A 14815-nucleotide genomic window follows, 5' to 3' on the forward strand; every position below is an offset into this window, starting at 1 on the left:
GTTTATCCCAAATTTCTTTCACCCATACCTTTCCAGGTCTGAAAAACTAGTAATTCCTAATTCTATATTTGAGACCAGTGCAAGCACCATAGGGACATCTACTTGCTGTTTTCAGATATGAGGAGATGATGAGGACACTTCTTGTTTTACAATATCTTTATTGTATTAAAAACTAACAAATCCCAGTGGAGAGAAGTGATACAAATGTTCAGACATTGTTTATTAGTTTAGCAGCGAAATGTACAGATAAATTAGACTATGCATAAAGTAAAACAAAATTTTAATGCAGGCTTAGTACTCTTGGGGTTGTTTGAGTCCACCGAAATTACCTAGAGTGTCTATAATGTAATGTCAAAGACATAAACACAGAATTCCCAAATGTCCACAGAAAATCGATGATTGCTGAGTAAGTGCATTACAGTGGGTATTATTTCCCCTGACTATTTGCCTTATTATATTCATCCCCCTTTTGCTTCTCACCATCTCCCTCCTTTACCATGGCCTTTGCGGTCTGCTTTCCAGTAGTTTTCAGTGCAGCCTTAATACCAATGTTGTCAATGTTGTATGCAGCGATGCCCACGTTGACAACAGACTTGACAGTGGTGTCTGCTGCCTTTCCTGCATCATCCCCATACCTTTTATGGACAGTGGAAGAGTTAGAGGGATGTCTGCAGATGCAGCGCAAGTGTGACTTGTTTAGCGGAGAGCCGTTGGCATTAGCTGGTTGTGTAGGGCATCAGAGATCACTTTTATTTTATTTTAAGGCGCTATCTAGATCCCTCTATAAATCAGTCTTTTTTTCCAGAGATGGTAACCCTCTGAAAAGTTCTAGATAGCACCTTAATAGGTGAAACAAAGTTAGTGTAAAAGACGACAGCTCCGTAAAAACAATTTGCATTTCAAAGCCTATCTTACGCAGAGATGGAAACACTACTAACAAGTAAGAAATGAATGCACACAGAGATCAACATCCCATTGCAAATTTTTATTAGTAAATATAAGGCCAAAACATTTGTATTGCAGATGATAGCCACCTTTATATACCATTATTCCCCAAGTAAGGCACTGAAGATATCGAGAAAGTCAGACAAAATTAGTAGAACTGCAAATCAATATTCAGTCAAAATGTCTTCACTAGTCTATTCAGGTCTGTTACATGTTCTTAGGACGATCCCAGATGAGTTCTAGACCTCTAAATCTGAAAACAGAGCAGACAGAAAGAACCCAGTAAAGACAGAAAACATCCCCATACCACCAAGCAACCAGAAGTACAGCGAGAGAGAGCAGTGATTTATTAGACCCCCAAGAATGACAGGTGTAAGTCGGAGCCCGACGGATGCAGTTAGTGAAATACTTATAATGCGCAAATGGGTAATGATTAAAAATACTTACTTGTGTCTGACAGTTTGGACAGTCTCTGAAGCTAGACTTTTCCCAATGTTTTTTGCTGCTGTCTCCATACTCGTCCACACAGTTGAAAGTCCTTAAATGGAGCAAGAAAGTATATCTATAATAAGACACTTTCGTTGATTTGTTTTGTCTTCATTTGTTTCCATGCGAATAGGTCCGAAAGGTTTTTGTAAACCATTCCCATCCTTGTTGTTTATGGAAAACAGTCCTTATTTGTATTAAATCTGTTCCAAAACTATGATAATGGTTGTGTCCAACTTATATAAATAAGTGGTCTATTTGTTTTTAAATGCCAGCTAATGAAAAACAGGTCTCAAACTACCTTGTAAGCTACTTGAGGCAACCATTAGTGCTCCGTCTATATTTGAGTGGCCATCTTTGTTCTTCTTCAGTGATTCTGGAATCAGCTTACTGCCATGCTTCTTCACATGTGGTGCCAACTCCTTCCCAACCTTATCAGCCACAGTAGCTATACCATCCACTATAACAGAGGAATGGAACAGCATACATAAACAAATCATAATCATGTTTTATTACATTCATCTGACAATGCCTGTTAGGAAGGTAGCATCGACACCACCATCTATGTTATTCTTCAACATTTTTTTTTCCACTGAGTGAAAATCTATTTTTTGGCACACCAATTGACAGCCATGGGAATAAGAGCCTCACCAATAAACTGGCTGACTTTGACAGCTCCGCCAGTGGCCTCCTTAGTAGCGTTGAGGCCCTTGCTGACTTTGGGGCTGACCTCAGCAGGTACCTCCCGTGGGGTCATGTGGTCCCTCAGCGAGGATGCTCCTTTCTGGATCGCCTTCCCGGCATAGTTTCCTCCCTTCACCAGCCCACGGCCCAGCCAAGATGCCCCTGTAGGGACATATTGTGGAACTGTGTTAGCACTGTGGCTATCTACACTCTCCTCTACAAGACAATGCTGCCACCTGCTGGGCAAATGTATTACTTTGGGAATGTATGTAAACAAAAGCATATCCTTGAAATATTTCATGAAGCAGATAAAAGTATTAAAATATATGTAATGTTCATTTGGCTATTTCAAATTAATTTCTACCATTCATAGTCATAGTAGCAGAAGCTAGGCCCAATGCTAACACTGATCATAATTGTAAATATGCTCAATGTTAGGATTGGCAGTGGCTTCTGCTATAATCTGGATAGTGCTATAATCTGCTTTAATCAGGATAGTGAGAATCATAATTCAAACAATATTATAATTATTGAAGGTGTACTATGTTGGCAGTCATCCTTGAGCTGTTCATGTAAACTAAGAAGGCACAAACCTGCAAGGATGTTCTGAGCCAATTTGTCACTCCACTCAGGCAGAGTCTTCCCCTCTGCGGCATGTCCTATGGGAATCTTCTCACCCAGGTCAATGGCCTCCACGGCAGCATTCTCATCTGCAGTCTGCATAAGGGGTCATGAAAAGGGGAAAGAGGACATTTTTCGTTGATGTGGAGTTTAGTAGGATATACTAAAAATAATAAATACATAAATGCACAAAAGTAATAGCCCTTATTAGTTACAATACACTGGTAATTACCTAATAAATACAATAATGCCAAAAATACGGCCTACAAAGCCATTGCATGAACATTAACCAAAGTCTGTTCAAGTGAACACTTTTTTCAAACAACTTCAACCATGCACATAATGTGTTTTCTCCTACCTGAACCCTGAGAAGAGTAAGCTGGGACAAATGTTGGTGAAAGCGAGCTCGATCTGATGCAGGCAGCCCAGATGAGAGCACCACGCCCACATAGGAACCAGGTGTGCTGGCGGTGGTGTCGGGGAATGTGAACACGCCTGTGTTACTAAGCAGGACAGGCAAGTCGGAGTACAGTGGGTAGAGCCAATTGCATACCTGTCATCACAAGTGACGCGTGTCAAACAATCGCCCATACCTACAAACACTACAACATTATCTATGTTTGTTTCTGTTTATGTCTGTTTGTTGTTGGGTGTTAACTTTACATCTCTGAATGTATTTCATTGTCTGTGACTCATTAAGCAAAACATATACTCGATTGAGATATAATTCAATTATGCTACTAGAAAAGGGCACTGACCATATGTATTTAAGCCCTGACTAATAACCATTGTACTTAATGTAACAGTGATATAAGATCCACTTTTAACAAATTATGGTTGATGGGTTAACAGTATAGAAAGTAGATAAAATGTGAAATGCAGAGAGACATGGGTGGTTCTAGTCCGATACGCAACATTGCACTACAAAACCCAAAGAGGCACGCATGTGGACATTTTGCCTGGTTTGGCACGGCTCAGCAGCGCAGCAAATGGCAACTATTTCATTGTTCCAGGGGACAACAATGAGACAAAGGCGGTCAGACTGTAGACGTGTGCTGTGTTCCACAAGCACATGGCCAGGATCAGGCAGCTGGACTGTGACTGCAGTTGAGAGCTGGCCTTCACATGTGGAACCGTGCCAACAAAGCCGAGCACAATCTGCCAAATTGAGAGAGTGTGATCCCCATGCTACAAAATGCTGTGCCTACCAACTCATGAAAAGCCTAATTCAATGGCATGTCAAAAGATGATCTCTCTAACGTCAGGTTAAATACGGTTCTGGGAAGGCTTGAAAACAATGTTGCGTTAGCAGGATGTTTCCTCGTTCCAATTATGTCTAAATCAAGTGTCAGACACTTCAAATTCCACATAACTGTGATAATCTCTCAGTTCTCAGACGCTCAGTGAGGCTGTCAATTCAAGCAGATCATTTTAATGATCAAAAAATAATTTCCAGTCACTTGAAGACACTAGGAATTGATGACAATTTTGTCAACCATATTTTTGTAAAAGCTCCTGTGAAGTATTTGTCCATTTTTTCCAAGAGAGTGTCTTTTTTAAAAAGAGGCCACAGATTTTTTAAAGTGGCCTCGTACTGAAAAATGCAGCTCACATGGGTCTCTGTTTTTTTGGCCTTTTGAGAGGCAGAGAGCCTAATGTCTGAGCGTTGGCCTCTCATTTAGTAATGCAATTACAGGGTTGGCCCAGCCTCTCTGACAACTCCTCGCAGTGGCCCAACTAAACAGTCCAATGTGAAAAAACTTGGACAATGACATTGTATAAGTCAGATTTCATGGGATCACTGTTTAAGAGTGCCATTAAAGAAATGGAAAAACTCAGAACAGCCAACATGGCCATAAAATGTTATGCAACTCCAAACATATAAAGGTCAAAGAGTGTGATGCATAGCAACAATTTGCACAATATAAACACTAGTATTACACAACACTATTTCTATTACTACTATGAAATACTGACTCAGTTATCTAAACTAGTTTAGAATCAGTTCAGGTGAGATGAGTATTTGTTTACCTGTAAGTATGCAGGGGGATGGCCCAGAGAGGGGTCTGTATGCTGGTTCCTGGTACATACAATTATGCGCAAAAAACCCGGATAGGAAGGCGCACTGACTTGGCCATCTGCTGCAACAAAGAAAATCTGTACTCCCTGGGCCAAGTAAAAGAGCTCCTCACCGTTGATCTCTTGACTCTGCGTGACTTGTGGTCTGTCCACTAGCTCCCAGTCATCCTGTGCAGACATCACCTCCTTGTCTGTGCCATGGGAGAGGGAGAGGTGACCATCAGAGGGTTGGGGAGTGTAGGCAGGGGGCTGATCTCCAGGTACCCCCAGCGCCATCACAGGAGAGACGGGCAAAGAAGAAACTTCACCTGCACCCAGCAGGTTGTCTGACAGGACTGCTCCCGGAGATGCCGGCTCCTCTATCCGAGGCAGGTTTGGATACAGGCTCCGGACAGGGACTGCTGTTGCACTGCGACTGGAATCTGTCTGTAAGATAGGCAAGGCTGGGTAAAGGTGCTGGGTTTGGGCTCCGGCATTCTCCTGTGTGGGTGTCGTCTCTAATATGGCCAAGCGTGTTGTGATGGTGCTCAGAGTCTCATTCATCTTCAGCTGCATCTGCCTCGCTGACTCCCAGGCAGCACCAACACATGTCTCTCCATGGGTGGAGACTTCAAGCCCTTGAAGGAGGTGCTGGCGGCCCAGCCTATAGAACATCAACGCAGTGGCCTTGCGTCCTGCCTCATCCTCTGAGAGTCCTGTGTTGAGGCAGTCGAAAGCCCTCTGATAATGCGTGTTTATAACCTGCAGGTTAACCTCAGCTGTGTCCATGACAATGAAGATTCAAATGATCTATTGAAAGAGTTTAGAAACTTGATTATTAAATCTGACTTGACATACCATAGAATAGATCACAAGGCCTATACTCGATGTACAGTAGTTGGTTCTACCGGTTTTTCCCGAAACACCAGGCTCTCACATTCCAGACTAAACCACAATAGCACATTAACACAAGTAGCCTAGCCTAACATAATTCGTCATGATTATAGAAACGGACACATTAAAAAGATACAATAAATTTCTCCATCGCCATAATAGACAATGCCCATCAACATTTTTGGACATTACTTTAAAGACCAAATTTAGGACAGGTTTTTGATGGTCTTTCGTTTTGTAAACACGACCCACGTCAACAAGTTGTAGCCTATTTCATCAGTTCCATCAGACATGGTACCGTGATTTTTAACTTGTACCATGTTGTTGCATCAATGCTTATTCATAATATAAAAATAAAAAAAATAAAAAGTTCCATCAGATATGATTTATATGTACTGTAGATAACAGGCCTACACGTTTTTATAAAATTATTTCCGAGGGTTGTGCCTAGTGCGAATTTCCACTACGATACTGAGCACTCATTTCTCAAATACAACTGATTGATCTCAGAGAAAATATTGTCAAAGTGTAAACGTGTCGGTTAGAAGTGCAAACTAATGCACGCAGTAGTCTTACCGCATTTATTGAAAAGTTTATCCCTGCTCGCATACTGTGAACTTGGCTACCGCTGGGCAGCACGATATCCAATTTGCGTTCACTGGAACCTCCCTGTCGCCCATCATTCACAGTAAAACTATGGCAACCTCGAAGGGAAAAATGACTGACATTGACACTGACATTTCTTTGTATCTGATCGAAACGAGTAGTAGGCCTACTATACATTTCAGCAATTCTGACTCCAATACAAAGGTATGCATCCATGTGATGTGAAATACCCATTGAGATGTACAGAAGAATTTAAAAAAAAAAAAAAAAAAAAAAAAAAAAAAAAAAAAAAAAAAAAAAATCAGGAGGAACAGGCAAAACAGTATGAGGCAGTTTACTTCATTTATTTCACATTTCCATGATTGTAAAAGTAAAGCTGTACAACTTGAAAGTGAAAACAATGTGACTAGACTACCACTTGTTTACATAAAAAAAAAGTCAATACAGACACAGAAAAGGATAAATGCAGCGAGGGGGAAGGGGGGGGGGGGGCTTTACACGTCACAGAATACAAGTTAAGCCTACTTTCTTTAAAATTACGTGATGGCTACCTTCTGGATCTGCCTAAAAAGTTAAGAAATAAAATTAAAACCACTTAGACTTAAAAGTTCATTAAAATATATACATTGACCACCAGTAGTCATTAAAAATAAGAGCCGAGTTTGGATGCCTTTGAGGACCGACATGTTACTGGAATGGCAGGCAATCCAGTGGAGTGATGAGCGAAACGGCACCTTTCCTGAAAAAAATAAAATTATGTGGATGAATTCTTGGTCACAGGTGACTGAAAGGAGATCAATTTCAAAGAGCATACCTGAGGGTCTTGTACTTCTCTCTAATTGCCTGCTGTGGCCGGTTTGCAGCACTCTGATGGAGTTTATGGAGATCTCTTAAGCAAGGGGCAATTTCAGTCAATGTGTACCCAGTGAACGAATACAGAGGATCAGGCTGCCAGATAAGAAATAACAATTAACAAGCATTACAGCTAATAAATATTTCTAAATAAAGCAAATTAGTCCCTGCAAATCCTACCCAGAAGGTTCTGTTGAGTGTATAATTAGCAAGACAGTAAGACGCAGCTGCAACTTTAGAAGGAACATGTTGTAGAAATGGATCAACTTCCAGCAAGCTCAGCTCTGCAAGAAACTGGAAGAGGGTACAATTGAAAACCGGTTCAAGGGCATACCCAAGCCAATACTAGAATTAACAGGGTGCCATGACATACCAGGGCAAGGTGTGCAGTCTTGGTACTAAGAGGTTCAAAAGTAATATACAGCATCAAAAACTGATGTGTTGTTGGCACGGTCAGGTCAAAACCAAGGACTTTCAAAAGAAGATGCTCCATTCGGAGCAGCTGCTTCTTTGAATAGGTGTCATCCGTGATGTAAACAAACTCCTCCACTTCTGGTGGATACACCTCCTCATATTTTCTGGGGGGAAGAGAAGCACATTCTATGCAAGAATCAAGAAACAAGACCACTCCCATGGACCCCCATCCAATTCTTAAAGAGTACATACGCAGCTAGTAGAATTGCTGCAGTTCCAACAAGTTGCAGCTTCCCTCTTAGAACCGACATGCTGGAAAGGAATCGATCCATGTAGTTGACAGCCAAGAAGATGGTCTCCGCATTCAATTTGTACTCCTCACCAACTTCAACCAACCAGTCCACCAAAATGATACGCATCCAATTTGTAATATCTGGTTGCTTACTCATGTAACCAGGCTTTGGTCTGAATTTCAACTGGGAAAGAGAAGAAAAAAAGCCACCAATCAAATTGTCCTCTATGCATTATTATTTGAGGACATTACAAGAGATACAGACCTCATTCTGTCGCAAATGATGATGAATTTCTTCAGCATATTCAGCAACTGCATGAGCTTCTTGTGAGGACAATGGCTCATATTCTATTAGGTCTTGCATAGAGGTCTCCATGCATGACCCTGCACCAATAATGTGAAATAAAATGAGTGGTTATGACAAATGAGGTTATTAAATTAACATAATTTAGCATAAAATAACCATTTTACCTCCACTTTGGTCCAAGACCAACTGGAAGTCTTCATGCTGCAAGGCAACATCCTCATGCAACGTTCTCTCAGAACCAGTTGAACCCGTGGATGTGAGAACAATCTCACTTGGATCATCCAAGTCTACATCATAGCTGAAGTTAGACATAGATGCTTGGGTAATAATTCCATAGCTAGAATCCTCATCCAAGGGTTTGGGTTTTGGGGCTCCCTTCAGTATGGGAAGATCACACCATTAATCTCAAGTTCACAATTAAACAAAAGACGCAGCAATTGAAACAAAATAGAATACCAGAGAAAAGGCTCTCTTCTGCTGCTCATTTTCACTCAGAACCCCAAGCACAGTTCTCTGCTTCGTTCTCGGCATTCGTGAGCCATCCATTTCTCTTCCACCAAGAGCGTTTTCTTGGCTTCCCAGAGTAGCATGGCTAGTGAAATTCATGGCCTGAAAAGCAGAACATAAATCAGTGTTAGTTAAAATCCAACATATTGCCAAAGTTAAAAGGTGCAACATTTGGCACAAAAATTCACAGAATTTAACTGTACTGCCATGCTCCATTTTTAAAAAATGTTTCTTGCATTTGGAGCACACTATAGGTCAAATACTCTTTTCCTCAGTGGTTCCTTGTTGGTGGAATGAGTTGCCCAGTGCTCTCCATTCCTGTGAGTTTTGGGTCTTTCAAGAGGGGTCTAAAGGCATAGATCTGTTCAGCATGCACTCAGTTGATTTAGCGTTTCTTACGAGTTATGGTTTGTATAGCATTTGGTTTTTTTCACATAGGCCATTGGCATTATTATTCTCCTTCATGTAATCTTAACTTTTTTTAAAGCTGTTCACTGTTAATTTAACTATTGTAGCCCTATTGTTTTATTTGTAAGTCGCTTTGGAAAAAGGCGTCTGCCATAATGCAGACACATGCAATACCGATCTGTGCACTTTTAGATGAGGCATCTTCTGTGTGTACCTGTGATGGACGAAACAAAGGATTGCAACTTTGGGCTAACCTACCTACTGCGAGTTGAAGATACCATAGCACCAGAGTTGGTGTCTACAGTATCAATTATCAACCTATATATAGATATGTTGCAGGGGCACGGACTGTGCAATGTTGAACTTGGAACTGACTATATTACAGCAAAATTGAACAGCCGACTTAAAATCGTAAGGGATGGAAAAAATCATTGTGATCATACGTTAGTAACCTAGCCTCGGGTGAATGAAAGTCAGCAAATACAAGCGACCGTACATTTCAGTTGTGTTAAGAAATAGGCCAAGTTGCAGTTGTGTTTACTTACTCCTTTGAAGGACCGCTGGACATTCACGTCAACTAGCAAGAGGATAGTAGCTAGCTAACTGGCTAGCTAGTATTGGATCTTGTAATCCTGGTTGGTTTATTAAAAACAAATCCAAGTTTTCGCACACCGTTAAGCAAACTTAGTTTCAGTCTTCATGAGTCAAGTTTTCCAGAGTCTCTCAACCAAATAGCTAACGTTATCAAATTAAATTTGTAATGTAACGTTATCAGCTGTCAAATATATAGTAACTTCTAGGCTAGATAGCGATAAACATTTGAGGACAGTGGACTGGTATTTAACAAGGCTTTAGGACTGATTTGATAAGCTACTGCTGTGCGGTAAACTGACGTGACTTGACCAATTAGTTAATTAACCTATAATTAGTTATATCCTGTCTAGTTATCTAGCTGGCAAAATAAAGCAGCCTAGCTAGATTAACTTGTTAATTGCTTTCCACCTCACCAAGTCTTCAATCATTGACCTACGATGAAATCACATGGAAACGTCACCATGGCAATGGCAGAGGCTTTCAATTCACTTCAAAATCAATGATTGCATACAGTCCAAATTCATTCAGCGTGCATGCAATTAGCCCTGGAATCGGATATCTCAGTTTTGTTGTCCTCAACTGCAATGTTATCATAATAACTGATATGAATTGGGGGGTGGCCTTATTTCAATGACCTGGATTGGATTGTTTAACAGCATTGATTAAATTAGGCCTAAAACTAAAAAGACATTTCAGTGAAACACATCATTTAGTGCATTCTATGCTCTTTTTATTATCTCATGATCTTGCAGATTTTATGAGCTAGCAGAATGATGTGACAATGTTGATGTGTTTGTCACACTCAGTTACTTTTGTCCTCACTGGTATCCTGTCTGGTTGCATATTTGTGCCTGGAATGCTGGACTTGATTAATATTTATTTAATTGTCATGCATTTTACATTTAATGTATCTCAGAACTAACCTGACTCTCGCCAGATGAATTTCGTTCCGCCTAGCTCCACTCATCCATCTGGGACCAATCCATTGGAGTGTTGCTTCAGAAGGTTGGGCCTACTCAAAAAATGCTTGCATATGATTGAATAAGCCACTTGTCCGTCATCTATTGACGTGCTACTTCAACCACTCACATCGAAGCCAACCCTTGACGCTGATAACAGTCTCACCGTGCATTCAAGGCACTTCGGAATGACAAGGACCGCCCCCGTGGCTACTTTGTTTTTCCCACAGCAAGTGTTCATGTGCTTTGCCGTCGGAGTGTATGACAAACATGGATGCCACAACAAAGGTTAAAACATACACTCACTAATCCTAAATAAACAACTGTATCTGCTTAAAATATAGTGTAAGACGCTTGTGAAAGAAAGATATGCAGCTTTCAAGTGACAAAAACGGCAGATTCCTAAGTTCACATTAAAACTGTTGGACATGAAAGGCCACATGGACTACAAACGAACTACAACGCGTGGCGACAAAAGTGATGACGAGCCCCTAACTGGGCAACTCTGTTAGCAAAATCTAGCCCCAGTTTCCGACCTCTGACTCACACATTACGTGACGTGAATGACGCGGAATGATGATGTTTTGCCTCGGAAAAAGGTTTTTTCGAAGCCCATGAACGCTAGGTCACAGTCGCTTCTACGCTATGTCACATCTATGAAACTCCCGCCCTGCGTCCTGATTGGCTGTACCATAAAATCACGTGCAGAAATCACTCTCAATGGAAGAGGTTCCAGATGGATGTGAGTGAAGCTAGGCGGAGCTAAGCGGAACGAAATTCATCTGGCGAGAGTCAGGTTATCTCAGAACCGCCTCAACTACATAGTAACACTCCACAGTGCCAGATAAGCTAATTTTGGACAGGCACAACCATGTGGTGAAAAAGGCCCAGCAACGTGTCTAAGATGTATAGATATTAGAAAGCAACAATAACTGGAGGCCATACAGTAAACAAGTTGCCCCCAGCAATATGGTGGCCACGTTTACGTATGCCACCTAATAGAACTCGAGCCCAATGCGGTATCTAGCTTTCTAATATCTATGTCTCAGCTGGCTTAAGACGTTTGCCTTGGGGTCCTGGATCCTATGGGCCCCCTGCAGAGGTATGTACAACGTAGAGTAGTGTGTTTAGTCCCTTTGCACCCCACTGGCCTTGCAGTGGCAGTGCAACAACCTTTGGGTGAATCAGCTTAAAGACGCAGTCAGTGATTGTGCAGGAAGTCGCATATTTAAAATTATTAGCAGATGCTTTCGTCCAAAACAATGTTATATAAGGACGAAAACAAAACACACCAGAGACGTAGGCCTATCTCACCCCTCCCTTCAGTATTCCCAGAGAAAATCCACACAGGGTTTTGTTTGGGGGACAGGCTGCCCCCACTTTATTTGTTTCCAGTTTTCGCGGCCTGCGCTTCCTACAGAGACTTTTTTTTTTTTTTTTTTTTTACAATGTAGGCCTACTGATGGAATGGCCACCTAGCAGATCGTGAGGAGATGGTTGCTGAACGTGACAAAAAATGTTATGGGCTTGAAAACGCGTACAATCACTGACTGCACTTTTAGTAAGGCTTTGATAAAAAAGGCCATGTGTTCGCATTCAGAGACTGTAACAGAAAAATGGAGAGTGGTATGGGAGCTGCGCATGCCCTCAGTTACATTGCAGGGGGTTGTGCCGACGAATGCATCAGTGGATGTGCCCCCCGCCCAGGCTATACAGGATTTATACAACACTTAGTGTGTCAGTAAAGCCCGCAGGATTACCAAAGACCCGAGTCACCCCAACCACAGACTGATTCAACTGCTGCCGTCTGGCAAGGCGCAGCCTCAAGGCCTGAACCTGCAGACTTCATGACAGTTTTTTTACTGCAGGCAACCAGGCTTATTAACAATGGACTCTGGGGCTTATAGCTTGTCTACACACACACACACACACTTTCACTCTCACATAGCCTACACACTGCATAAACCAGGGGTGGGCAAACTGCGGCCCGCGGGCCGGATCCGTTTAATCCATTTAATTGGGAACGCGTCTGCACTCACAAGAGGGAGAGAGAGCCGCAGGTTCCAGCTGGCTTGTGATTGTTGATAATTGATATCTCCTTCTTATAAGAATATTTTAAAAGGAAATCATGAAGGCAACAGTAGTTCCCACTACTGACCATTTAAAAACAGCATAAAATTAGCAGTATTTTTAAGCAATTAATATTTTAAAACAAATACTTTTCATACTAAATTATAGGCTATGAAAAATGTATTTTTTTATGCGTGTGCCGTTAGGGGGTGGAAGTGTTGTGCCCGCCAATTTGGCCCAATGTGGCCCTTGAGCCAAACCCCCCCCCCCCCCATAAATGCACAAATAGGCTGACACCAGACATAATTTCACTGCATTTCTTACATCCAGTAACTATATGCATGTGACAATAAACTTCCTTGTATCCTTGTATCCTTGAAAACCCAGCAGTTGTCCTCTCTGGCCCACTTGGTAATGAAGTTGAATAGCCCTGCTGTATTGGAAGGAGAAAATTAGGGTATACCGCTATAGTGCACTAGATGGCACTGTTGTTCCTTGACTGATAGTACACTCTGGAACTGGTATATTATTATTCATTTGGAGGCACACAGGATACACATAACAATAATTTGCACTGGAATAGTCATTTGGCTGCCCACTTTAAGATCCCAACTTCTGTACTGTTTGTATTCTTCATTTACCCTACTGAAAATATGACTTTGTTTGATTTGAATAATTTTCTAAATTTCATATACAATGAAAAGGATTCCTCCACTACTTCAGCCAAATTAAAAATGTTTACATTGTGTGATCTGTTATGTAGCCTAAATATCAGCTCAAGGTTTCTATCATTTCTGTGCATTTGAAAAGGTAAGGTCAGGGGAAACCTGTTTTACTTGTCAAGTCATTCATGACACTACGCACATTGGGGGCTCAATTACCTGGCACCTTTTCTTTCATTCAAGTTGATTTATCTGGAACATCCAAACACATTTCAACATTACAAACTGAAGGTTCACTGGCTCTAAATTCACTCCCTTTTGTCGTTGGTATTTTGTGTATCCTGCATTCTGAACAACTTTAAAGACTGACAGCCCTTTCCAAAATCTTTGTCCAAGTTGTACAACGATTTTATAAGAAGAAATGACAGCATGGCAAATGAAATGACAGCAGCAAAAGCTTAACTCTCGTGTCACCCAGTGATGCATCTCACTCCCAGTGATTTGTAGTCCATCGATGACAGTGTGAGGCATATTAGTGCAGACACTGAACATCTTTTTAAATGAAGATTACCACTGTTTCTTCCCCATGATGATGTCTTAAGCCTCCTGTCATGGTGACCTCAGTATGGATACAAGTGTTTATGTAAGATATATGCTGAAAATAGAGTTGCACCAGATACAGTGTTGATGTAACCCAGCCATATCCTGGCACGTGCATGTAAAACTAAAAAAGCTCAGGTTAACGGATCACATGAATTCACCAAATTCAGTAGTCTTTTTTTTTTTTTTTTTAAAGAAGAAGAAGCTCAGGAATATTTAAAACCCTTATGATTTGTGGTTGTTCATGATATACCAATTATTTGACTCTGTGATACACACTGAAAAATTGTTTTCAAGAGTTGGTGTACAATTTTCATTCTCAAATGTCTTGATATATCGGTCAAAAACAGAGTGGCCAAGTGAAGGTGATGTGAGCTATTTGTAGCCAAGACTGAGAACTCTTAAGCAGCTAAACAGCTCAGCACTACTAAAGCACAGCTCATTCACATCCATACAAATCTCAGCCACTGTTTATGGCACAGGGCAACAGAGTAGGCTGTGGCTTACATTTAATTTCACAATATGAGGGTATGAGTGCATGATATGAATGTCACTAATAAATAGGCCTAACTTAGACTAAGATAATGGCTAGCCTCCTGACTTTTTTTATAGAATGAAGACTGTAAATCAAACTCTGATGTAAGACGTCACAATAGCACATTGGGCTACCTTTTTAAAGTTAAAGGAATTGTATCCTAACTATTATCATTATTTATGAGCATTAAAATGGCTGTGTGTGGCGCGCGCGCGCATGGTAGGCCCACTTGACTGCTTTCATTAGATTGTTGCAAACTGGAAACTGTAAGACCCAACTTGCTCATCTCCATACTGGCTTTGAAGATAAGTATGCACGTTG

At 41.2% G+C, this 14815-nt stretch overlaps 2 protein-coding genes across 3 annotated transcripts; both read right to left on the reverse strand.

Annotated features, from left to right (window-relative positions):
• Positions 1-156: 156 nt before the first annotated feature.
• Positions 157-6534, reverse strand: sparta (spartin a). Of its 2 annotated transcripts, none has more exons than XM_048237235.1 (8): positions 6265-6534; positions 4768-5604; positions 3095-3289; positions 2709-2832; positions 2083-2277; positions 1733-1891; positions 1393-1483; positions 157-635 (listed from the first exon to the last, which is right to left on the reverse strand). In XM_048237235.1, exons 2-8 carry the CDS (start codon positions 5581-5583, stop codon positions 428-430), a joined length of 1788 nt encoding a protein of 595 aa, XP_048093192.1. In that variant the 5' UTR covers positions 5584-5604; positions 6265-6534; the 3' UTR covers positions 157-427. The 2 variants fall into 2 exon arrangements, with proteins under 2 accessions (XP_048093192.1, XP_048093198.1); XM_048237241.1 differs by lacking the exon at positions 157-635 and adding an exon at positions 978-1198 and having other exon boundaries at positions 6265-6533.
• Positions 6535-6617: 83 nt separating this feature from the next.
• Positions 6618-10109, reverse strand: ccna1 (cyclin A1). The gene is made up of 9 exons (XM_048238194.1): positions 9620-10109; positions 8616-8768; positions 8324-8534; positions 8118-8236; positions 7813-8036; positions 7520-7724; positions 7327-7440; positions 7109-7242; positions 6618-7033 (listed from the first exon to the last, which is right to left on the reverse strand). The coding sequence occupies exons 2-9, from the start codon at positions 8763-8765 to the stop codon at positions 6982-6984; spliced, it is 1209 nt and encodes a 402-aa protein (XP_048094151.1). The 5' UTR covers positions 8766-8768; positions 9620-10109; the 3' UTR covers positions 6618-6981.
• Positions 10110-14815: the final 4706 nt, after the last annotated feature.

Source organism: Alosa alosa, chromosome 2 (genome assembly GCF_017589495.1).
Source record: "Alosa alosa isolate M-15738 ecotype Scorff River chromosome 2, AALO_Geno_1.1, whole genome shotgun sequence".
In the NCBI taxonomy this organism is placed as follows: Eukaryota; Metazoa; Chordata; class Actinopteri; order Clupeiformes; family Clupeidae; genus Alosa; species Alosa alosa.